This window comes from Paramormyrops kingsleyae, chromosome 5 (genome assembly GCF_048594095.1).
Source record: "Paramormyrops kingsleyae isolate MSU_618 chromosome 5, PKINGS_0.4, whole genome shotgun sequence".
NCBI classification, from domain to species: Eukaryota; Metazoa; Chordata; class Actinopteri; order Osteoglossiformes; family Mormyridae; genus Paramormyrops; species Paramormyrops kingsleyae.
In genome coordinates this window covers 29,156,750-29,179,856 of record NC_132801.1, presented here as the reverse complement: position 1 = coordinate 29,179,856, position 23,107 = coordinate 29,156,750, and the positions used below count along the sequence as shown (strand labels likewise).

General features: G+C 44.1%; 4 protein-coding genes and 1 non-coding gene across 8 annotated transcripts; 3 read left to right on the top strand and 2 right to left on the bottom strand.

Moving 5' to 3' along the window:
- Nucleotides 1-310: 310 nt before the first annotated feature.
- On the bottom strand, nucleotides 311-2,571 carry thumpd1 (THUMP domain containing 1). 3 transcript variants are annotated; one of them, XM_023815027.2, is made up of 5 exons: nucleotides 2,472-2,571; nucleotides 2,005-2,202; nucleotides 1,727-1,901; nucleotides 1,251-1,499; nucleotides 311-1,051 (listed from the first exon to the last, which is right to left on the bottom strand). In XM_023815027.2, the coding sequence occupies exons 2-5, from the start codon at nucleotides 2,194-2,196 to the stop codon at nucleotides 693-695; spliced, it is 975 nt and encodes a 324-aa protein (XP_023670795.2). In that variant the 5' UTR covers nucleotides 2,197-2,202; nucleotides 2,472-2,571; the 3' UTR covers nucleotides 311-692. The 3 variants fall into 3 exon arrangements, with proteins under 3 accessions (XP_023670795.2, XP_023670794.2, XP_072568645.1); XM_023815026.2 differs by having other exon boundaries at nucleotides 2,345-2,525; XM_072712544.1 differs by having other exon boundaries at nucleotides 2,480-2,506.
- An 840-nt stretch (nucleotides 2,572-3,411) lies between these two features.
- acsm3 (acyl-CoA synthetase medium chain family member 3) lies at nucleotides 3,412-8,963 on the top strand. The gene is made up of 13 exons (XM_023815025.2): nucleotides 3,412-4,152; nucleotides 4,627-4,837; nucleotides 4,979-5,186; nucleotides 5,312-5,455; nucleotides 5,547-5,703; nucleotides 6,612-6,691; nucleotides 6,897-7,020; nucleotides 7,104-7,184; nucleotides 7,299-7,400; nucleotides 7,485-7,612; nucleotides 8,177-8,276; nucleotides 8,379-8,498; nucleotides 8,608-8,963. The coding sequence occupies exons 1-13, from the start codon at nucleotides 3,934-3,936 to the stop codon at nucleotides 8,692-8,694; spliced, it is 1,761 nt and encodes a 586-aa protein (XP_023670793.1). The 5' UTR covers nucleotides 3,412-3,933; the 3' UTR covers nucleotides 8,695-8,963.
- Nucleotides 8,964-8,999: 36 nt separating this feature from the next.
- Nucleotides 9,000-12,231, bottom strand: eri2 (ERI1 exoribonuclease family member 2). The gene is made up of 9 exons (XM_023815022.2): nucleotides 11,990-12,231; nucleotides 11,819-11,889; nucleotides 11,466-11,546; nucleotides 11,248-11,375; nucleotides 11,016-11,166; nucleotides 10,804-10,904; nucleotides 10,627-10,708; nucleotides 10,450-10,538; nucleotides 9,000-10,314 (listed from the first exon to the last, which is right to left on the bottom strand). Exons 1-9 carry the CDS (start codon nucleotides 12,010-12,012, stop codon nucleotides 9,010-9,012), a joined length of 2,031 nt encoding a protein of 676 aa, XP_023670790.2. The 5' UTR covers nucleotides 12,013-12,231; the 3' UTR covers nucleotides 9,000-9,009.
- Nucleotides 12,149-22,399, top strand: LOC111845535 (RNA exonuclease 5). 2 transcript variants are annotated; one of them, XM_023815020.2, is made up of 20 exons: nucleotides 12,149-12,284; nucleotides 12,767-12,888; nucleotides 13,002-13,120; nucleotides 13,206-13,332; nucleotides 13,565-13,703; nucleotides 14,417-14,527; nucleotides 15,002-15,090; nucleotides 16,383-16,498; nucleotides 16,613-16,751; nucleotides 16,890-16,984; nucleotides 17,093-17,195; nucleotides 17,292-17,389; nucleotides 17,981-18,101; nucleotides 18,209-18,331; nucleotides 18,431-18,556; nucleotides 18,657-18,749; nucleotides 20,287-20,494; nucleotides 20,617-20,822; nucleotides 20,915-21,024; nucleotides 22,187-22,399. In XM_023815020.2, the coding sequence occupies exons 2-20, from the start codon at nucleotides 12,799-12,801 to the stop codon at nucleotides 22,245-22,247; spliced, it is 2,274 nt and encodes a 757-aa protein (XP_023670788.2). In that variant the 5' UTR covers nucleotides 12,149-12,284; nucleotides 12,767-12,798; the 3' UTR covers nucleotides 22,248-22,399. The 2 variants fall into 2 exon arrangements, with proteins under 2 accessions (XP_023670788.2, XP_023670789.2); XM_023815021.2 differs by having other exon boundaries at nucleotides 12,169-12,289.
- A 428-nt stretch (nucleotides 22,400-22,827) lies between these two features.
- On the top strand, nucleotides 22,828-22,899 carry trnat-cgu (transfer RNA threonine (anticodon CGU)). The gene has a single exon. It is a non-coding gene; the product is annotated as a tRNA-Thr (tRNA).
- The last annotated feature ends 208 nt before the right edge of the window (nucleotides 22,900-23,107 follow it).

Genomic DNA, 23,107 nt, shown 5'->3' with positions numbered 1-23,107 from the left:
GTATACTTGTGGACAGAATCACACACCACCACCTCTCCAGGGTATGAAGCTACCCAGGAAATCCAAAGTCATACAAGCACCTAATTCTGATGCAGACTGAATACTAAATAAATTCCACAGCTTTTTAAACGTATCAACCAAATGAATGATGGCTGAATGAGATTACTGCCACTGAGACTGGAACATGCTGTCCATTGCATTGAGTGCAAGACACTTTCCAGTAGCTAATTTCTTAGAATTAGACCCATGTGTGTAGCACATATGACCATTGACTCCACTGGCACGGCACTAAGTCGTCTCACTCAGGTGATGTAGTTTTTCTCTGTTTAATTAAAACCAAATAAATGTTGAAAGATTTAGTATGAAGCCCTGCCAAGAACTACATGTACTGACAGGGGGAGTAGGGTGATATCAAAATGAAGTATCCTGGCTTAAAGTAAGTAATACTAGCTTTCATACTACATTTAAGCATGTAGCTTTACATAAAATAAACCACCCTTTTATACAAAGCATTTATACAAAGTTTTAAAAACCTTTTCCTTTTATAGCCTGAATACAACTCTGGAAAGCTATGGGTGTAAATATGTTAACCAGTAACTCGAAAGAATTGCAATAAAAAGTCATTAAGAAGCAGAAGCGTCCCCCCTGAACGATCCTGTTAACGTTATACCAAAGGCGATGTCTAACGTCGTTCACTGCTGCCCCGGGCCTTCGCCATTACCCCCCCCGCTTTCATCCTTCATTGGTGCCGCCTTTTCTGCTTCTTTTTCTTCCCCCAGCTCCAGTTGTTTGTCCTGATCTTCACCCGCAGCCCCCGTCTTCACATCCTCCGCCACGTGTCCGCCGGGGTTCTGCCGCGCGCCGTCCGGCGGCCCAGAAAGCTTTCGCTCTTGGTCCGGCTTCACGACTTCCTGCAGGTTGAACTTCCTGAACAGCATGTAGTCCTTCACCACGCTCACGCAGCTCACGCTTTTAATCACCTCGACGATGACTGTGTATTCGGGGTTGGTGAGATCCACCTTATTCTTTGGATTCAGTGTCCCGACGACGCCTACAGTGAATGACACACGCAAATAAGCCCAAGCTAAAACAGCTAAACTTCAGTCAGGCATTATACAAAAAAGAATATTAAAAATCCCGCATGCACTCTTCAGCAGCACTTATCATACTTCTGAATTAATCTCCTTCTGTCCACATGCGAACATTTCCCAAACGAGTTACTGAGCGTCCAGTGTTTCCCCGGCTCTCACCCGCCAAAGCCTTGATGATATCCTCCCTGCTGTTGTGGCTGCTATTGCGAGCCTTGAAGGAGATCTGATAGGTGCCCTGGTTGGGCGCCTTGAACCACGGTTCCAGGAAGCTGCTGAGATACTTCTCCATGTCTTCCAGATAGGCCTTGCAGGTGCCACTCACAGGCAGCATCCGCAGGATCACTCGGGATTTCTTTTTCTTTGTTGTGTGCAGGTCTTGCAAAATGTGGTGCACCAGGTGGGCGGGGTCTGGGACAGGGCACATCAAACACAGGTGGATGTGCATCTTCGACAAGGTGCAAAGAAAACATTGATGCCTGCATACTGTAAATACACATACATACACACATACATACACACACACACATATAACATATATACGCACACCAATGTAGGCATATAATGATTTGCAAAAACAGTACTTGTGAGTTATAATCGCAATACACTGAAAAACAAGCGAGGATAAAAAATGTTACCCAAGTGTTGTGTCCTAATAAAGACCACGTTCTTGGCTCCACTGTCCAGTGCCTGGAATCGCCTCTCCCTCTTTTGCGTAGATGTGCAAATCTTGGTCACCTCTTTCTTCAGAGCTGCCTCTGCATCATCTTCATCGCTCTCCACATCACTGTCACCCTCTTCAGAATCCGAAAACTGGACAAAGAAACGGCGGCAGCTGTTTTAAACCACTAAATTTCACATCCACGTCAGTTCCGTAAATTAAAGCGCTCGATAACACGAAACGCCAGTAACACACCTTCTCTGGTCCGTATAACTGATCAGCATATTCGTTGAGAAGGCTGAATGCTTCCGAGATACATTTCCTTTCATTTATGTTGCAGGTAATCAGGATCCCTTGCATACCCACTTCCAGCTCTCGGGACCCTTTGTACTTCTTGTTTTTATAGTTCCCATACCGTTTTCTGCTCCTTTTCTTGGAATCAGACATTTTAACCTTTAAATACAGGAACAATAAGACACGCTTAACGGGCTAGCCGGAGCAGAAACAACTTCAAGTTAAATACACAACAGTCAGGTAACAAGCTACGTCTATATTCTACAAGTACACGAAATTAAGAGCAAATTTCATCTCTTACTTATCGTAACTTCCTGATACTTTACTGAGGTAAAGTGCACGTTAATGAAATCAAAAATGTTAAGCAACGTTCATTCTTGTGTTAAATACATATCATCACGTGGATATAATTTCTAGCCACACATTACCGTATTACCATCGAACTACTACGTTTATCATGTGCGCCTTGCTTTTTCTTCTTCGGCCATTTGTACCATACATTTCTTTCCTTATTCACCATACTGCCACCTACTGTACTGGGGTTTTTTTACATCCCATTTTCTTAACATAGCTGCTTATACTACCCAGAATAAAAATTGAGAACACTTTAAATTTCGTGCATTTCCAGGTACTTCGTAAATTAATCTGTTAATAGGCCACTTGCATCACCAGTTTGTTTGAAATAGTTTGAAAATAAAACGCAAAGACTACTAAATATGCATATAAAAATTTATGAAGAACATTATCAATGAATTAATATAAACGAGAAATGCGCCTATTATTATACATACACGTACAGGCATTTCTATTATATTTTATTTTACTTGTTAGCGCATTTACTACTATGTTTCTAATTTTATTTAAGTGTACTTTAATAATCCAGGGTAGCCTCCGGACCGCCGCGACCCTGCATAGAAAAAGGATAGATGGATTATATTATTACGTTATTACGTGTTCTATTCTATTATTATGCTATTAATGCATATATTTTCGCATATATTATCTGTACACTTTAGGCTTTCTGTCTGTTTTTCCTTGTCACCCGATAGGTCCCTGAGGAATTACGCCACATTCTCCATAACGAGGCAGCGTCTCTCCCTAACAGAGACTGTAAAGATAAGACCCAAAACCGCAGCAATTTTGTGTTTGTTATTTTAAAAAATGTTTGAGACATGAATTCATTTCTTTTAGTAATAACATCTCAGTTGCACAATATTTTTTATCATAAAAAGACAAGAGATTTCACATTTGTTATTTCTAATTAAGTAAATATATCTCAAATACGGATAAACAGATGCGAGGTGCATATAGTACAACGGAAGTGCATTAATGTTTATGGTTTGAGAATAACATATTGCTCTTTGGTCGTCTCTTGTTCTACGGGTAATTTATCGCACGAACTACAAAACCTAAAATACCGAAAGCTCGCTATGCAAACAGTGAATGATCCGGTGTCATATGGGCTTGCACGGTTACGGTCTTTGCTTCCGGTTCGTTCATAAACACTTTGGCAGCTTGTTGATTCACTCTGTGTTTTTTGTTTCCAACTTAATTTCACCTGAATGCATAAATTAAATCCGTGTTTTAAATGGAGTTCCATCTGCTAGTTAGTAATTGTACATAGATTTATTGCTCAGATAAATTTTATTAAAGGAATCTTACACCTACATGGGTTGAAGTGCAGTGTGATTATCAAATAGGTTACTTTTCACTTAGGTGCAAACTTTTTTATATTCGTCGTTGATTTTTTCTCTCTCTCGTATCGCCGTAGCAGAGATTGCCTTCCTTCTCCAGTTTCATCCCAGTGGTACGTTTTGAAATAAAAAGGGGGGGAAATCACCACTCTTGTACAGATTACAGCCATTGCGAAATTTTTAAATAAAACACAAAATGATTAAGTCGCTTCATCGTCAGACTTTGGAAGTGAAACGGAAGCTGGGCACGTTTTTAATCTCCAAAAATATATGCTATGGGCTTCATGGATACACAACATCGGCTCCAAACAACTTCCATGACTACGAAAGCCTGAAAAAACTATACAACCCTGAAGTTCCTAAATATTTTAACTTCGCCAAAGACGTCCTCGATACGTGGACCGAGAGAGAGAAGGTTGTATTTCTACATTTCGTTTAATGCTTTGTTTGTGTGCATTTAATGAGTAGATGTATCCAAGTCGCAAATATCGTGTGGATTTGCGTGCCTGGAGGTAGAGACCTGCACTACTCCCGCGGGACCCAACGCAGGTAGTGTGGCGTGGGACAGCATTTGATGGGTGAATGCGGGTGCGGACGGGAGCGGGACTGAAAAATCCGTCCCGCGCAGGTCTCTACCTGGAGGTGGGCTGCTATTCAGGATTTTCTCTTGCTCCAGGAACAGACTTGATTATGGGAAAAGGATAAAGAACCAAAATACTGGCTCTGATTTTGCTGGTCGTATGCATGTTTTTCCAACACATTGACAGTTATTTTGGAATGCGGTAGTTCGCTTTACTACACTGGTCTATCTATTTTGCCTTTTACTTTATCTACTTTATCTTCTGTGGGTTGCACGATATAATAAACAGTATCGTTTTCTCGTTTGCAGAGTGGGAAAAAATACCCAAATCCTGCCTTCTGGTGGGTAAATGACAGAGATGATGAGGTGAAATGGAGCTTTGAAGAGATAGGACACCATGCTAGAAAAGTGGCCAATGTACTTTGCGGTCCCTGCAACCTGCAGAAAGGAGACAGAGTTCTGCTGATTCTCCCCCGCATCCCTGAGTGGTGGCTGGTGAATGTGGCGTGTATGAGGACAGGTTTGTTGAGGAACATGCCCAAAGCATGCTATTGGCACCACAGAAACACATCCAGTGTTCAAACTCTGTGTCATGGTCTTGCAGTGTTACGATGATGAATGATGACATTCCGATGGCACGTTTGCGTTCCACTTCTCCCAGGAACTGTCCTCATCCCTGGCACTTCTCAGCTGACAGCCAAGGACATCCTCCACAGACTGCACACATCGAAAGCCAAGTGCGTCATAACCGACGATTCCATGGCTCCTGCGCTTGACTCTGTGGCACCCAAATGCTCGTTCCTTAAAGCCAAAGTCCTGGTGTCTCAGCACAACAGACATGGTTGGATGAACCTCGGTGAACTTTCAAGGTGAAAAGAAATCGGAATGAATTAGTCGCAACAAAGCCACGTCGGCTGTTTTTGCGTGAATGAAACGTGTACATCGATATATAAATGAATGTTATTTATTGGGATGCATTTGTTCATATCGATAGGATGGTATCAAGCGATCATGAGTGCGTCGACACGAAAAGCAATGAACCCATGACCATCTTCTTCACCAGCGGTACCACCGGCACTCCGAAAATGACCGAACACAGTCACTGCAGTTTTGGGATCGGCCTCACCGTCAACGGCAGGTACGGGGCACAGGAGGGGGGGGGGGGGGGGGAGCGAAATGCCACACCAGATCCAGGTGTGACTCTCATGCTCAACTCTACTGGGGTCCAGGTACTGGCTGGATCTGACTGAGAGGGACGTGCTGTGGAACACCTCCGACACTGGCTGGGCCAAGTCCGCATGGAGTAGCGTCTTCGCTCCCTGGATCCAGGGGGCGTGTGTGTTTGTGCACCACATGCCACGCTTTCAAACCACTACGGTGCTGAAGGTGGGTCCCCCGGTCTGTCGATAAACACTGAACAATCTTGCTAATCTTGCCAGCGTAATGGGAATATGTTCTTTACCGGCAGTCCACAGGTTACGAATGAGATCGGTTTCCTAAATCTGTCTTGAGGACAAATTTGTAGGTAAGAGAGAGGTAAGAAGCATGCAGTGATTACAGAGTGTTGCCACACCCACCACACGATAAACCACCTCAGGGATGAGAACCTGAGTGCAGCCATGTGGCGGGTGATACCTCAGCACCACACTAATCCAAATGGAGTTATTTCCACTGACTGTAGTGTCAATCCTGCCACTAAACCCCCAAGTTATTCCCTGTAAGTTGGAGGACTTCCTTATAGGGCTGGATGTAGATTTATGTCATACCCAGGATGAAGCAATTGCAGGTTAAGGGCCTTGCTCAAGGGTCCAACAGAGTAGAATCACTCTGGGCATTCATGGGATTTGAACCAGCAACCTTCCAGTTGCCGGCACAGATCCCTAGCCTGAGCCTGTACTGTTATTGTTCTGCGTTACCACTCCACCCAAGGTAACGCAGAACAATAACAGTACAGTACATATAATTATTCTACAGTAATAATAAAAGTAACTACATATGGTACTATACTGTACCTCAAGCAGACAAACTGCAAAAGCCACGCAATGTTTTCCCATGTGTCTGTTCATTGTCACAAACCAATATTTAACCCGAATTTTTAGTATAATAGGCTCTATGGCTCTCTGCTCATAAGTACGAGTTATGCGAAAGTCAGATGTTCATCACCTGAGTACTGCCTGTATGCCGTTCCAGTATTCATAAATGTGGCATTGCGTTATGAATGCAGTTAATACTTTGTAATCAATGAATGCAGTTAATACTTTGTAATCAGCACATGACCAGTGCCTTTGTTTCAGACACTGTCCCATTACCCTGTTTCAACATTCTGCACTGCCCCCACTGCATATCGAATGCTTGTCCAGGAAGACCTCTCCAGGTAACTTACATTAATGGAAATTAGGCTCCACTTGTTCACCATTGTCTATATGTACCACCTAAATGTATATAGTACTGGTCTGGATTTAGAGTATAAGATTTGGAAGCTTGGTCTCACTCTGTTTTACATCGCATACTTTAAGTGATACTGTAGGTGATAATGTTCTAAACCCAAAAACCCAACAAATCCTCTCTCTACACTTCAGGTACCAGTTCCAAAACCTGAAGCACTGTCTAAGTGCCGGAGAGCCCATTAACCCAGAAGTGATGGGAAAATGGAAGACTTACACGGGACTGGATATCTACGAAGGATACGGACAAACAGAAACGGTAATTCAATATATAAAGAAGAATGTCATTCATAAAAAAAAAAAAAGGTAAACTTTAAAGAATAAATGGGCTGCTATTCTTAGGTGTTGATTGCTGGGACTTTTAAAGGTATGAAGATCAAAGCTGGGTCATTTGGAAAGCCATCACCAGCATACGACGTGCAGGTACGTGCATCCCACCAAAAAAAGAGCCTGAAAACTGAAGCTTGAAGCTTATCTGCCTCACAGGTAAAATGTAACAGGTTTCTGTACGAACCCTCAGCACGATGTTTGTTCCAGGTGGTGGATGATGCTGGTGAGGTGGTGTCTTCAGGAACAGAGGGGAACCTTGCCATCAGAGTGAAACCGCAGCGGCCGTTCTCGCTCTTTACTGGATACACTGTACGGCGCCTCCGCTTTCCTCTCTGTCCGCTTCACGGTCTCCCTGATGGCAGACCTTTGACCCGTGCACCACCTTGTGTGCAGGATGACCCAGAGCGCACGGCCCAGTGCTTCAGAGGGGATTTTTACCTAACAGGAGACCGGGGAGTGATGGATGAGGAGGGATACCTGTGGTTTGTGGGAAGATCCGATGATGTCATTCTATCTGCTGGGTAATGTATATCCTCGCAGTTAATTTAAATGAAGTCTAAGGCAGGGGGTTTCCAACATGGAATTTGTGGTATCAGTACTGTCTCCAAAACATGAAACATATTTAAGGGGCTCCCACCTCCCAAATAGAAAGAAACATTATAGCCCCCACCAGTCCTTCATTCATAGTCACTTGCATTACATTAGTACATTACATTGTACCTCTGGTCCATAGTCATTTGAGGGTCCCTGGTTTAAGAGAGGTTGAAAACCCCTGGAATTAAAGGCACCCAAGAGGAGGCTCAGAGTGTAACATTGTGACCTCATACCTCTAGGGCAGGGGTGGCCAATCTAATCCGCAAAGGGCCTGTGTGTATGCAGGTCTTCGGGATACGCTTCAGGGCAGCTGTTCAAACCCAGTTGTGAGGACTCTTCAGCCAATCAGTCCTCTAATTAGTAATCTAAATAGGGAGTTGCAGCGAAAACATACATACCCAAGCTTTTTGGAGCTTTTTGCACACTGGTATAATCGCAGTACATGCTGTAAGCCCGGTGGTGTCTCACTGCATTTATATTTCCTTGTCCAGGTATCGTATTGGTCCATTTGAGGTAGAAAATGCGCTGATCGAGCATGCAGCCGTGGCTGAATCAGCCGTGGTCAGCAGCCCGGATCCAGTGAGAGGAGAGGTGAGCAGCATCATCTCACCCTCTCAGGGGAAAAGTTACTTAAAGGATCTGAAGAATACACTGCATCTACCCACTGCATCTATCCACTGCATCTACCCACAGGTTGTTAAGGCGTTTGTTGTCCTGACCCCTGCATACAAGTCCAAGGACCGAGATCAGCTCACAATCGAACTGCAGAAGCACGTGAAGAAAGTTACAGCGCCCTATAAATACCCTCGCAAGGTACGGTAGGAGCAGGTTCACAGATCCTCTGGCTCGAGACACAGTAACCTCTGGCTTGCAATTGGGCGATTTTGCACCCATTATGACATCACAATATTCTTCCACTCAGATTGAGTTTGTGGAACAGCTGCCAAAGACAGTCAGCGGTAAAATAAGAAGAGTCGAGTTGAGGAACAAAGAGTGGGGAAGACATTAAACCATGCTAGCAGTGCTGGTTCCTTGGATCTATGAAGAATGTATAATTATGACTGTTTGACTGAAAAAGCAATAATGATATTTTGTTTTTTAGACATTTCTGTAGTTTATTTCATAATATTTCAACGACTCCGCCTAATAGCACATACATGATGATTTTAAAAACAAGTTAGAAAATACTACCAATCATGCATTAAACCATCCATTCAATAAATATAAAATCGTACACAGCATAAATATTTATAATAAAAACTATGGTGCATTTAAAAAGACATGCTTGACTTTCATGTGTTTTGACAAGTTGATCTACTCACAGCTAATGTCTTAAGGAGGTCCCAAAGAATTTCTTAAATGGGTTCAAGCTGCCATTGGAGAAAGTTCTCTCAGACAGGGACGAGCTGGCAGATCTGTCAAAGCGCAGGGATGTGGAGGATCTATCAAAGTGCAGGGATGTGGAGGATCTATCAAAGTGCAGGGATGTGGAGGATCTATCAAAGCACTGGGATGTGGAGGCTGAGACAGCTTTGAGATGAGCAGACTCCCACTGGAAGAAGCCACAGTTTCTTTTGTTCCCAGTGGCATTTCTCCCGATGGGGCAGCTGTAGAAAACCCGGCCGTGGTTGGGCCCCCCGTTTGCCACGGTTAGCCGTCTAGCCCTGCGGCCGCAGTGGCACAGCGGAGCCGTGCCGCTCCTGCCGGCCTTCACCGCAGTACGTGCATTAGGAAGTGATGTTCTGTTAAAAAACAAAGAGGCTGAACTACCTGATGACAGTCTGGACTTGCTGGAAAGATGCGATTCATCTGTGTATGAAGCATGGGAATCTCTGCATGCAGTCATGTCCATTTCGGAAGGTTTTCTTGACGTTTCCAGCACAGAGAGAGCCTTGGGATACCTCAACACTGATGCATTTGGATGAGACATGCTGGTGTCTCTTTTGATTTTGGGGCTGGATGTAGGAATTTTAAAAGCACTAGAAGTAGAATGTGGACTTGGTTTTTCAACTGAATATACTGTTGTGTTTGAATTTTTGAACAGTATTTGATTTGAATTACTTGCACATTCTGGAGAAAGAACAGCTTTCAGGGTTATGCTGCGAGTGTCATCCAAAGCAGCCGCAGATGTAGGGCCAAATTCTCTGTCTTCCAGTATTACATCATCATAGGAGCATGACTCCTCGGTTTCTGGAAATAATTGACACACTTCCCATTCCAAATTTGATGCAGTAGATTCAGCAGCCCCACTGGACTGAGCAACATTTATACTATCAACAGTGGTGGAGACCAGCGACACGCTGGAACTCGTGTCTGAGAGGGAATTTATGGAAACAGATGATCTAGCAAATGAAAAGCACCCAAGAGATTCTTGCACCTGTTCTTGCCTTTGTACAAGTGGACTGGTCAACCCTCCAAGAAGAGTCCTTGGTGTCACCAAACTCTGACAGGCTGCAGTATTCAAGTTAACTTCAGGAATGCTCTTGTTTTCTTTTTCTGTATGTCCAGACCTTTGGTGCTTAAGAGTGCTTTTAGCAACCCCCCAATCAATCTCAGCCTTTTTACACCCATTGCCAGAGGTATTCGTCTTCGGAGGATTCTGTACTACAGGCTTTGTTTTCAGCGGTGCCTGTTGGAAATATGCACAAACAGTGGGAATAACTGCAGTTGCAGCAAAGACCTTGAAACAGCTATGAAGACTTATTCACCTGGTTGGGCTTGGATGGTGTACTGCAGAACCGGGACCCGTGAGAAAGCCACTCACCCTGTCAAGAGTCTTTGTAAGTTTCAAGACGCAACCATCGGTTATCATTCTCCATGCCAGATGGGCAGTATTGCGGGCGTCATCCAAACCTGAAAGTTAGGATTTCAATCATCAGACCCTGATATACACATAAACACACACACACAAACATATCAATAATAAAGACCAGAAATTTACCCGAATGTTCACGCCCAGAAAATACGATCCCTAGGTCTTGTAAAGCTCCATTGAGTCCTTTTGGTTTTCGATTATAAAAGACCTAAGAATGTCAAACAAACAAAGTAAACAGGAGGCCATTCAATAAGGTCAAATAATAGTCGAAGTATATTTCTTAACCTCAACCAACAAGTTTACCTTATACGTGGCTCTAAGATCAATCCATCTATTTAACATCTCAGGTTTGAAGATTTGTTTTCGTTTGCACTCATACTCCAGACAAACACCCAAGTCCCAGTCTGAAAAGCAGTATAATAAAATAAAACAAAGGTAAATCAGGTAAACCATACATTTTGTATCTCTCTTTCTTGCTCCATGTGTACGTAAGAGACGGAATCAAAACAGCATACCAGACCATGTGACGAATGCACACGGATTAAGAGCAGGAGCAGGGATGTTGTGTTTGAGGAACGCCAAGTTCTTTCCCTGCTGTAACGTCTGAAGCCAGCGTGCAAACTGAGACAGGCAAACCTGGAGAGGGACTCCAGCTTCCACCTGTGTCTGATGGTGAAACACACTCTCAGCTCAGGTCCTTTGAACTGAAAGCATGAACAGACTAAAAAAGTAGCAGATCAGCATTACCTGTCTGATTCCAGTGAGCTCTGTGCAAAACTCAGACAATGTAGGATGCTCCTGTGGTTGGACATAAGTATGAAATTCTGCCTCAGTCTTTCCATTTGAGGTATTCAGAAGGACAGCTGGAAATTCGACTGTAAGATCAACCAACAAAAAACATAAAGACATCACATAAAACAAGCAAAAAACAATATGACATAAAATTGTGTAAAACAACAACTCACTTATCTCTTGGGCATAATTTTTTCTCTCTTGCCAGCAAGTAGATTCAAAGTCAATGACAATTAGATACGAAAAGAGCTGTCCTGAAAAGTTTATACAACAAAAAGTTAGAAATCAAGAACAGTTGGCTCATCTCTGGCAAAACTGTTTAATACTGAATTAAAGAAATTCACTGAAGAACACTCACGTTGTTAAAGATTTTTCTAAAACCGTTTAGCCTCAGATCATAAAATGAAGATTTACGCACTCCTAAACCACCAGGTAGATAATGTGCAAAACACTTGTTAAAAAGCTGGGAAATGCCACGGAATATGAGTATAATCAATTTAAACAGAGAAAGAGCACAATATATTACCTATATCACCTATCTGAGCATTTACACTTCCGTGCATGGCTCGTCTGGATTTTCTTATTAATCCGAGTTCCCTGCAACACAAAAAAACACGCTTGCCTAACTTCCAGCATCTCTTTCTGGTCAGTATATTGCAGTCAGTGAAATATCATTCGCTCATAAAACATCACTTACTTCGCCAGTCTCTTCGTTGCCATATCGTTCACCTCCTTATTCACCGATTATATAATTTATATAATTTATAAACGCCTGCTGGTAGTGTAATCAAACAGAACGACACCATAGCACCGACTGTATTGCATTTCAAAATCTCCGGGCTTTTTGAGTAAATACGTCACTTCCCGTTTCTTCTGCAATCGACTCGTTACGTCTGCAAGGATGTGTAATCGCGCAGAAACAGAGACAGCAAAAGCATGGGTCATCCAAACTAGGGAGAACGTGGCTGTGAAAGAGGATGCCATTTAAATGAGTAAAGTATTCATAAGTTTATTCATTTGTTTCTGCACGCAATATTACCTAATTGCAGTATAAGTTCTGCTTGATTGAGTCGATTGTCAGTTTAGACAATTGAACCATTGAAGGGTTAGGGTTAGGATTAGGGTTATGGTTATAAGAATTGAATACATTGGCTAACAATATAGATCACAATTTAGCGGAATGGGGAATTTAACGATGGTGTGACGTGTAAGGACCGTTTATTTTGAGAAGGAAAAATGTATTTTTAACATTGACTGCTATTGATACAACTTTGAACACACCCCTCACTAATGGAGCGTTGTGACTTAACGGGATGCTTCTCTCAGATTATGTACATTAAAATTATGATAAATGTTTCATACAAAACATTTATAAAAACAGAAACTGACTGTAATTTATCACGACTGTGTATTTGATGGTTAGATTGTGTATAGTGAACTGTACCTTTTTGGTTCTTGTTTCCTGAAAAATCAGGTGAGGTCTTGTACATATAAACCCGTAAGCAAATGGCTGGTGCTTTGGGATGTAAACGGAAATCTACTGAATCTCCGACCCACAATGGATGCGCCAAAAATCCGAAGAAGTCGCAGACTAAAGTACGAAACCTGGGTGAAGGAAACACAGAAAACGGTGGATAATTCGGGTTATGTGTCATTTTATTTTCTTTATAATATTGACGGTTTTTATTATTTCTTTTGATTTTTGACAGAGTATTCCACGATTAAAACTGACCTTCCGTGATTTATATGGAACAATCTCTCAGCAGAACTTAAGCGAGTTGCTTTTGTTTGCGTCGCTGGGGAAAACGTACAGTCTGAAACAGCCAGAGTAAGTGATTAAGCCAGAAATTGTCATGGCAATATTTCTGTTGTCTCTGATTTGCTTTCTAAGATTTATCCCCTCTTTTTTCCAGTTGGTGTCGACTTCGTCATCAAAAGAATGTGTGTGCAGTTAACGTAACAGTTTTAGAAGGTCTCACTCAGCTGCATTTTTACAGATATTATCTGCAGTTTAAAAAGCTCAGGAAACTGTACAACATTGTAAGTAACTAAGGTTAAATGCATTTGTAAATTGCAAGATTGATGTTGTATCATGAGGTATTCTTGTAATATCTTTTGGGACATGATCGGTGATTTAAAATATGTAATACTGTATTCAGTTCAAATATTCTAGTAATGACTGATATTGGCTACATACTAAGTGTGTAAAATTTAACCTGGAGTCACTCTGGTGGGTGCAAGATGTTTTAATAAACTGTTTATTTTCTTTCAGCGATGCAGTTTTATATCCCCAGCTGGCAATGTGCTGTCTGAAATCTTAAGCACCGAGCTTTGTAATTACAAAAACACTAGCTCGGTACTTTCCATATCCAATTCTGAGTTGGAAAAGACCTTGGAAAGTAAAGGAAATGGTATGCAATACACATTAATAACCTTTCAATCTGATTTAACCTGCTCAAGGTAAAAGCCATCAATTTATCTAGGAATCTGTGTTTTAATTCACGAAGCAGGGTCACAGTGGTCCATTTCTAAAAAATGTTATCGTACACAAAATTCTTATAGATACATTTTACAAAAAAAATCAAATGCATTATTTGGCATGAGGGGCGGCACAATGGCCCTATCGCCTCACACCTCTGGGACCAGGGTTTGAGTCTCCACCATGGCTCCATGTGTGGAGTTTGCATGTTCTTCCCGTGTCATAATGGGGTTTCCTCCGGGTAGTCAGGATTCCCCCCACAGTCCAAAAACATGTTGAGGTTAATTGGCATTACCAAATTGCCCATAGGTGTACATGTGTTAGTGATTGGTGTGTGAGTGAATGAGGAGTGAGTGATTGGTGTGTGAGTGAATTCTCATGAATAAACCATCCACCTATCCATCCATCATTCAATTATTTATCCAGCACAAAGTCACAGAGGTGAATAAACCAGCTATCTTGTTTATTATATGGGGGAAAAAAATACAAAACCTTGAAGAAAATAATTTACTGTCTGTACTTGCAGCCAGAATGAGACTATAATTAGAAATTAACTGATAGCATAATCAAGCCCATTGAATCAGAGCTGTGCTCTCCTCTCAGCTCAGACGTTCAATCAATGCGGCATTCCCTCCTTCTCCACAGAAGACCTAAGCTGGCATCCAATCATCCGTAAATACGGCTCAGAGACTCAGGGTCTCACCGCCTACCTGCTGAGCCCAGACGAGATGAGCAGAATGTCCTTCCCACAGAAAGGTGAGTGGGACATACAGCTCTGGAAAAAATTAAGATATCACTCTATGTTTTTGAAAATCTGCTTTTTTAAATCATCTTGGTTTATCCTGGTTCTGCTGGCTGAAGGGTACACTGTTTGACAGGCTGCTTGGAGGCTCAAAGTTTCTAAGATGGCAGTACGCAAGAATAAGGTGAAGCAGGAGACACTGGCAATGACCAAAAACCAGCCAGATAGAGGGCAGAAGCAACTTTCTAATGCCAGAGATGGATTAGAAAGGCTTGTAGTTTGCAAAAAATATATATATTTTACACATAAGTTGAGAAATGCGTGAATCTTTGCTGAGGTCTCTTGATTTTTTCCAGAGCTGTATAGGTCAAGTGATTTATACTTTCAAACATAATTCATTCTCACTGAGAAAATCTACTGTTCTGATAGATTGAGCTAGCTCACAATGCTGCTTGTTCACTTTTTTTTTCTTTTACCTGTATGGCCAGATGCTCCTGGGTGTGAATCCTTTCTCTGCACACAGAGTGATGGACATGTTACAGATGGCAGTCCTCTCTTTGGTCTGGACTGTGAAATGGTGAGTTAAATGACCCTCATTTCACTTCATCAACAGGCAAGATAGTACGCAGACAGGACGGTATGCAGAAAGGATAAGCAGTACAGCAGAAAGGATAAGCAGTACAGCAGAAAGGATAAGCAGTACCGCAGACAGGATGGTACGCAGAAAGGATAAGCAGTACAGCAGACAGGATGGTACGCAGAAAGGATAAGCAGTACAGCAGACAGGATGGTACGCAGAAAGGATAAGCAGTACAGCAGACAGGATGGTACGCAGAAAGGATAAGCAGTACAGCAGACAGGATGGTGCGCAGAAAGGATAAGCAGTACAGCAGACAGGATGGTGCGCAGAAAGGATAAGCAGTACAGCAGACAGGATGGTGCGCAGAAAGGATAAGCAGTACAGCAGACAGGATGGTGCGCAGAAAGGATAAGCAGTACAGCAGACAGGATGGTGCGCAGAAAGGATAAGCAGTACAGCAGACAGGATGGTGCGCAGAAAGGATAAGCAGTACAGCAGACAGGATGGTACGCAGAAAGGATAAGCAGTACAGCAGACAGGATGGTACGCAGAAAGGATAAGCAGTACAGCAGACAGGATGGTGCGCAGAAAGGATAAGCAGTACAGCAGACAGGATGGTGCGCAGAAAGGATAAGCAGTACAGCAGACAGGATGGTGCGCAGAAAGGATAAGCAGTACCGCAGACAGGATGGTACGCAGAAAGGATAAGCAGTACAGCAGACAGGATGGTACGCAGAAAGGATAAGCAGTACAGCAGACAGGATGGTACGCAGAAAGGATAAGCAGTACAGCAGACAGGGTGGTACGCAGAAAGGATAAGCAGTACAGCAGACAGGGTGGTGCGCAGAAAGGATAAGCAGTACAGCAGACAGGATGGTGCGCAGAAAACGGATAAGCAGTACAGCATACAGGGTGGTGCGCAGAAAGGATAAGCAGTACAGCAGACAGGATGGTGCGCAGAAAACGGATAAGCAGTACAGCAGACAGGGTGGTACGCAGAAAGGATAAGCAGTACAGCAGACAGGGTGGTGCGCAGAAAGGATAAGCAGTACAGCAGACAGGATGGTGCGCAGAAAGGATAAGCAGTACAGCAGACAGGATGGTACGCAGAAAGGATAAGCAGTACAGCAGACAGGGTGGTACGCAGACAGGATAAGCAGTACCACAGACAGGATGTGGCATGTTTTTGAATTAGATTGCTGTCGACACTCACAAAAAGTAATGAGATTTGAATCCGCCGAGGTCTGGAGCCATGTCTGGTGTCTTGTAATGTTTCTCCTGCCCCTCAGTGTGTGACTGTGTGTGGCACCGAGCTGACACGCGTGTCCCTGGTGAACAGCAGTGGCCGCTGCCTGCTGGACGAGCTGGTGAAGCCTGAAAACCCCATCCTGAACTACGTCACCAGGTGCGCAGACGTGGACCTGGAGGAGATGGGAGAGGGGGGCAGCAGCACTGTGTTTTTCCTCTTGGGTCCCTCCATTCATCTGAAGCTATGATGACTTTCCCTCTCCCCTCCAAGGTACTCAGGGATCACCAAAGCCATGCTGAAGCCAGTAAGCACCCGGCTAAAGGACGTTCAGGCCAAGGTGATTCAGGCATTGCCCCATGATGCTGTGCTTGTAGGTCACTCCCTGGAGAACGACCTCCGGGCTTTGAAGGTATCTTTCACAACGCTGCTGAGGACCGCTGGGAATTTCGCATGTTTGGTCGTGTGAAGGTGTCGCATGCTGCATTGGTCCTGTTGTTGCATTTTATTCAACCACATTGACCTTGGATGACGTCCGTTTCCCCCGCAGTTGATCCACCAGCATGTTATAGACACCTCAGTTCTCTACCACAGAGAATTCGGCCAGAGGTTTAGATTGAAGTTCTTGGCAGAGGCTGTATTGAAGTAAGTGGACCCTTCCAATCCCTCTCTCCATGAAGTCTGGTCCAACCATCATCACATACTCTGACACCGGTTAATCTGCCCCCCCCCCCCCCCCCATGATGTCTGCAGCAGGCGCATTCAGGAGGAAGGTAGACGGGGTCACCACCCCACTGAGGATGCTCTGACCGCCTTGGATCTGGCTCAGCATTTCATTGGTGTCGGGCCACAGAAGGCATGCGAAATCTCCTGCCGTCCGCCTGGAGGTCATCTGAAGGTCATGGTGTGAATGAGCTCCAGTAGTGAAGCATGCTTTCGTTTGGGTTTCAAGGTAGCAGCGTTGGATCTCGATGCGGAATGGAAGAGGCGTCTACCAAAGAAGAATCCGGCGAATGGAGCCAAAGCCAACAAAGGCGTGAGCAGTAACAGGTGAAGTACTGGACTCATGGCCCCCTCAAAGCATTTGGGGGGGGTATGATCAGAAATGAACGCTATCCATATAGGACTTGGACACTTTGAGGCAAGCAGGATGGGGCAGCCCAGCCCTTATTTCTAGCAAAGGCTGACTGATGTTAGCGTGACTAGAATTATTATTTTATAAATGACAGCTAGGTGGCGCTCACTACACATAAAGTTTGGGGTTGTCATTTTGGGTGATTTGCTTCTGTATTCAAGGGGGGCCTGAAATGAACCACATCAGCTGTAGCCTCAATGAAGACCATCTGTATTTAGATGATTCAATGAATTCACACTCCATTGCCTTACACATAGAGGATGGAGGAAAAACCCAAGGAAAATATTACTGCTTAGTTGTATCTGGGCATTCGAGCAAAGCTTGGATCACCATTTTCAGTAAAGGAGCTTTCATTGATTTCTGAGAAGAGCAGAGTGTAAAATACCAGCTGTACCTTTCCGCCCGTGTCAGTAATAGCATCTTCCTTGCATTACTCCATGCATTTGTTATGGTTGTGGTGTTGTACCCTGCGTGACTCTGACGGGCGTCTCTGTTCTAACCCCCAGCTTTGGAGATGCCCTCAAGGCTGCCAGTCTGTCGGCAGTTCATCTGGGCGTGGCGGCGGGACCCGGAGGTCTTGGGGTCCCGGCGATGTGGAGCAGGGTCCAGTGCAACTCAGACCGGGAGGTGGGCACTGGCATGGGCCAGCTGGACCTCAGCGGGGGCATGATGGCGGTGGGCATGACAGCGGGGAGGGTGGTGCAATCCACCGCTTTATGTTTTTCGTGCATCAGGTACTATCTGCCTCCAGGAGCGAAACACAAGGTCATTTCTTCAGCACGGTTCGGTTCTCCTCCCTGGCTGAGCGGGCGAGGGTCGACTTGCAGGAGAAGCGTTTGGCCGATCACCTCCACCGGGTATGTTCTCCCCCCCCCTTCAGACACCGGCAGTCACACCAGAGCCTGTCCTGTTCTCCGCTGAAGTGAATCCCCCCCCTTCTTCCTGTCCTGTTCCAGATGGCAGAGATGTGCATGATTTACGCCGGGCCGCTGCCCAGGGACTGCACGGTGCAATCCGTGCAAAGGCTGTTTCGACGGTGCGGTCCAGTCCGGTCTGTCACACTGCGGGAGGGCTTGCAGAGCGTAAGTCTAACGTGTGCGCCCTCTATGGGACACATCCAGCAGTGATCTGAAGCCCCTTACCTCTCTCTCTCTCTCTCTCTCTCTCTCGTTTCCATGTCAGATCCACGCCGTGGTTGAGTTTGAAATGCTGGAGGGAGCTTACCTCGCTGTCAAATCCCTCAATGGTCATGAGCTGCATGGTCATCCTATCACAGTTGGTATTTCTGTAGGATTATTGTCCCTTTGCAAATTAAAGTGCTTCGACCTGGCAGTTTAGAGCCTGGATCTGCAAATAGGGATTTCCGGGTTATAGACCTTTGTACGCACACAGTGTTTGTGAGGCGTACCTATGCGTCACGTGATGCATGGTCACCGCCATTGTGAAGTCACATATCCCGTCAGCCATTCAACAGTAGCACTGTCCAGCTACACGCATTGGACATCATCACATAATGACATCACACCACATATCCTGCCTAGTGCATTTCTTAAGTCTTACACAGACGTTTGTTTACATTAGCAAAAAACAAACAGTAGGTCACCAGGGCTCCATATCCTGGTGTTTTCTGCATTTGATAAAACAACTGATGGTACAGGGCTCGCCAAGTCCCGGATAATATTTTATGTTGTGCACACAAGATATTTTGTTTGCAAGCAATAATTAAACTTGTTTGCCAAAAACATTATCATGAGGGCACAATAAATTAGCCGAACTTTAAAGCAGTGGTCACCAATCCTGCTCCTGAAGATCTACCTTTATTGTTTTCTTTTTGCAGTAAATGACCAATTAATGTTGTACACTGTCCCATAATGGACTGCTTAAAGCACAATATACTTGACGTGTCTTATTTAGTTTTAGAGTTATTAACCCATTTATTTATTCCAGTGCACTCTGAAAAAACAGATTATAGTTAGTAATAGTCATATATGGATACAACATGTTGTTGTAGAGTTAATATAACAGTTATTACACCCTGTGTGCTATGAATGGACACTCAGGGCACCTGACTACAAGTGAATGTGAAGTGCACATGCCAACATTAAAAATTTTATTTAAATTTCACCCATGAAGAAGTCTGGAAATGCAAGGGGGGTACAAGACTTGCCATTTACTCTAAATGCTGAACCAACATCTCGTTACAGCTGAAATAGCCTATTGTCGTAGCCTTTAACAAGATTAAACACAGTTAGTAAAACGGCTTGAATTGCAAAAATGATTGGTATGCATCACCATCTGTGTACTGGACATCATGAATCTGTGGTCAAAAACCCCCTGCTTGCTCTTGTTAAAAGATATTACCAGCAGAAAACTGAATATTGAATATGAGGCTTTATCAGGGTGTACTTTGTAAGAAGTACAATCATATGCTGTATTCACCCCTCCATGTTCACAGAATATAATTTGTGTGCTCACGTTAATAAATTGAGCTCTCAAGTTAATTTATTGTTCGCTCAAGGATAATTATATTGTGTGCACAATATAAAGAAATATTTTTTGGGACTTTGCTACAGTACGAACGCAATGGATCAATGCTACTGTCTAATGATGACAAAACTGCCCACTCTCGCTGAATAGTTACATGATCAAACATGGTGGTATCCAGAAAAGCGTGTGTACAGAGGTCTATAGTCAGTAGGGGGCGCCCTTGAGCGACATGTCTTTCCTGACCTTGGCTGTCAGATACAGGTAGTGGCCCACAGGGCTGGCAGTGCTGCGTCTCTCTCATACTCAGGGTTATGCTGGTTCCCAGGTTCAGAGGCCGGTAAAGGAGTCCACCCTGGACCTGGAGGTGGCGCTGGGCGAGCTGGAGGCCGACGCCCTCATCAGCAACGTCCTTTATGTGGCCCGGGTCACTGAGCCGCTCCTGTGCCCAACCTTCAGCCGGTTCGGCCAGATCGAGGGCGTCGTCCTGCCTGGGAGATCGCCACTGGCGAAACACCGCAAAGATGCCTTCATAAGTGAGCCAGGACGTATCCCTTCTTTGAAGGAGACGGGAGATTTATCCAGCGTGTGATGCAACCTGAGGCTTTCTGGGAATGTGCAGCATGCGTGTAAGAGCCTGTTGTTGTCGTCATTCCAGAATTTGAGAGCTCAGAGGGCGTACAGGCCGCCCTGAGCTCAGGCCTGCGGGCGAAGGGCAGAGAGGTGATGATGTGCAGGGCGCTGACCCCCTGGCACCTACCCTGCTGGGCCGGACACGTGCAGCAGAGCTCTGAGCACCAAAGCACCATAGAGGGGATGTCCGCCACATCAAGGGGCTGGAACGACCCGGACCAACAGGCTGACGTGAGTCTGTCTGAAATGGCTTCCGGCTTCCTGGGAGACCAGGTGCTCCCGTTCTCCTGTTCTGGGCTCAAGGTCCCCTCCCCCCTTTGCAGGAGTGTGAGATGAAGACTCTGATAAAGAAACTCGACCGGAAAGTGGGGAAGCTCTTCCAAGCCCTCCCAGATAAAACCCTGAGTGTGCTGCTCCTGCCCGGCCTGAGAAGGTAAACCTGCCTTCATCCCAACGCCCAGAATCATCAGGAAGGCTGTCCCAGAATAAACCCAGGGGGGCAAAAACGGTCAAGGCCAAGTGTAGTTCGAGTCTCCACCTTGACTCCATGTGTGTGGAACCTCAGAGTACTCCAGTTTCCCTCCGCAAACATGCCGAGTTACCAAATGCGTGCGTGTGTGTGTGAGTGAGTGAATGGTGTGTGAGTGTGCCCTGAGATCTGTTAGCGGTCTGTTAAGCGTTTATCCTGGTCACAGGGACTTTATACTTAGAATAATAGAAAATAGCATTAGCATCCATGGCCAATATAAGTAGTTTTCATTTTTAAATAACAGTGTATCATCTAAAGTGTTGTAAGTAACTGGATATAAGGACTTAATAGATTTTGCTGGGCTTCGTGGTTTATCTTGCGTAAAACCAGACATATCAGGCATGTAATATAAGGGTGCATTGTTCTGCTCTCTGACACGCAGCTGCAAACTAACCAGGTCATATCAGATTTCCAGTCGAAAAGGAGAGCTGCTCTTAATTTGCATAAATCACCTACGATGAGCAATACACATGAGTCATGGGAACATTAAGGGAAAATCTATTGAGTAGCAGAGTTCATGAGCATCGCCATGCTGAGTATTTCAGGGCGTGACAGTGGCCCTGTTCCTCTCACGCTTGTCTGATGAGATTTGTTCCCTGGCATTTAATGTTCTCTCAAGCCCCATTTCTTGGCTAGATTCTCATTTTCATCTGTCGTTATACATTGATTTCAAACACCAGGCTTTGAGGAAATGTCCTGCATAAATGGATTTATCAAAAAGGCTGGTTTCTCTCCATTCAGGTGGGGTATTGCCCCACAATTTAGTGATTTGGGGGGAATGGTCTATGTACAGTGCCCATTGTGTGTGTGTGTCAGTCATGTGACCCACTGGCATTTAGGGTATTCCCGTCTCGCATCCCGTGTCTCTTCAGATAGGCTATATGCTCACGGCATAGCAACAGAGGGAGAGACAGATTTATCAAAAAAGAAAATGAGGAAATTTCAGAAAGTTCTGTATCTGTGGTTACAGTGACACAGTTAAGGTTTCATATACACTTGTTTTTCATTATATAATATATATAATATTAATGTCTCTTTAATTCTGCAAACTATTTTCTTTCTGCAGCACCAGTGCGGATCTCCCGGGTCTTTGTTTGATCAGCATTAAAAGCGACTCACACCTTTGAACGGTGAAGAATTACAGACCACCAAATGAGGAACATTAAACCAGATTCACACCACACAACGAGATCGAGGAATCTATTTTCATACGGTTTCATGCTGCAGTTTTACCTGTTTTATTGTTGTGTTTTTAATAAACCAACTTTTTCATTCCTTACTCTTGCTTATTTTCCTTAAAACAGAAAAAATAAAGGGCTGATGGGCAACATGTTGATATACTGTATTTCCACTTACATACCTGTGCCCTGTGGTACTGGTGTTCATGTCAAGCTAATAGCAAAAATATTATTAATAATAATAATATTGTCTTCAGTTATCTTTCCTGTCTCCTAATAATGAGTATTTCTGGTTAAAAAAAAACTATTTCTTTTTTCCCCATGGCTTTTCTCTGGTACCGATAGAAAGGCTAGCGGTCGAGTCGATGCAGCGTATATCATGGAATGAATCAAAAGACGCCATACTATATAACGGGTAACCTGTTCATTAATTTAAAGTGGACAGCCTTCGACAGATAGCTTAAAGAAAAAAATGATGTAGCAATTAATTTTAATCCACTTTAATATGTTTTCCTAACCTACGAGCGCAGGCGCGGTGGCCAAGTGGTAAGGCGTCGGTCTCGTAAACCGAAGATCGCGGGTTCGAACCCCGTCCGTGCCTTTATACTAGCGGTGATTTTATTCAAATATCAAATATAGTTTTAGGAAAAATTCAAGGCAGCTCCTCCTCATATAATACGAATTTACATAATGTATGTTACTAATTCAGCATCGTGTATTGGCAATATAGTCAAATCCAGCAGGGGTCAGCAAACAGTTTAAAACCTTCCAAGGTTTCAGTAGACGACTATTTAACAACTTCCTTCAAT

What these genes read in the sequence shown, in the direction of transcription:
- acsm3 (XM_023815025.2), top strand. Translation starts at nt 3,934, where the DNA reads ATGATTAAGTCGCTTCATCGTCAGACTTTGGAAGTGAAACGGAAGCTG. An exon ending in CACCAGCATACGACGTGCAG is followed by an intron (nt 7,185 to 7,298) that starts GTACGTGCATCC and finishes TGTTTGTTCCAG; the next exon opens with GTGGTGGATGATGCTGGTGA. An exon ending in CGGATCCAGTGAGAGGAGAG is followed by an intron (nt 8,277 to 8,378) that starts GTGAGCAGCATC and finishes ATCTACCCACAG; the next exon opens with GTTGTTAAGGCGTTTGTTGT.
- LOC111845535 (XM_023815020.2), top strand. Translation starts at nt 12,799, where the DNA reads ATGGCTGGTGCTTTGGGATGTAAACGGAAATCTACTGAATCTCCGACC. An exon ending in CTTGGAAAGTAAAGGAAATG is followed by an intron (nt 13,704 to 14,416) that starts GTATGCAATACA and finishes CCTTCTCCACAG; the next exon opens with AAGACCTAAGCTGGCATCCA. An exon ending in ACGACCTCCGGGCTTTGAAG is followed by an intron (nt 16,752 to 16,889) that starts GTATCTTTCACA and finishes TTTCCCCCGCAG; the next exon opens with TTGATCCACCAGCATGTTAT.
- eri2 (XM_023815022.2), bottom strand. Translation starts at nt 12,012, where the DNA reads ATGGCAACGAAGAGACTGGCGAA. An exon ending in TGCTCAGATAGGTGATATAG is followed by an intron (nt 11,547 to 11,818) that starts GTAATATATTGT and finishes TAAACTTTTCAG; the next exon opens with GACAGCTCTTTTCGTATCTA. An exon ending in TGCATTCGTCACATGGTCTG is followed by an intron (nt 10,905 to 11,015) that starts GTATGCTGTTTT and finishes ACTGCTTTTCAG; the next exon opens with ACTGGGACTTGGGTGTTTGT.
- thumpd1 (XM_072712544.1), bottom strand. An exon ending in AGTTATACGGACCAGAGAAG is followed by an intron (nt 1,902 to 2,004) that starts GTGTGTTACTGG and finishes TTCTTTGTCCAG; the next exon opens with TTTTCGGATTCTGAAGAGGG. An exon ending in TATCATCAAGGCTTTGGCGG is followed by an intron (nt 1,052 to 1,250) that starts GTGAGAGCCGGG and finishes CATTCACTGTAG; the next exon opens with GCGTCGTCGGGACACTGAAT.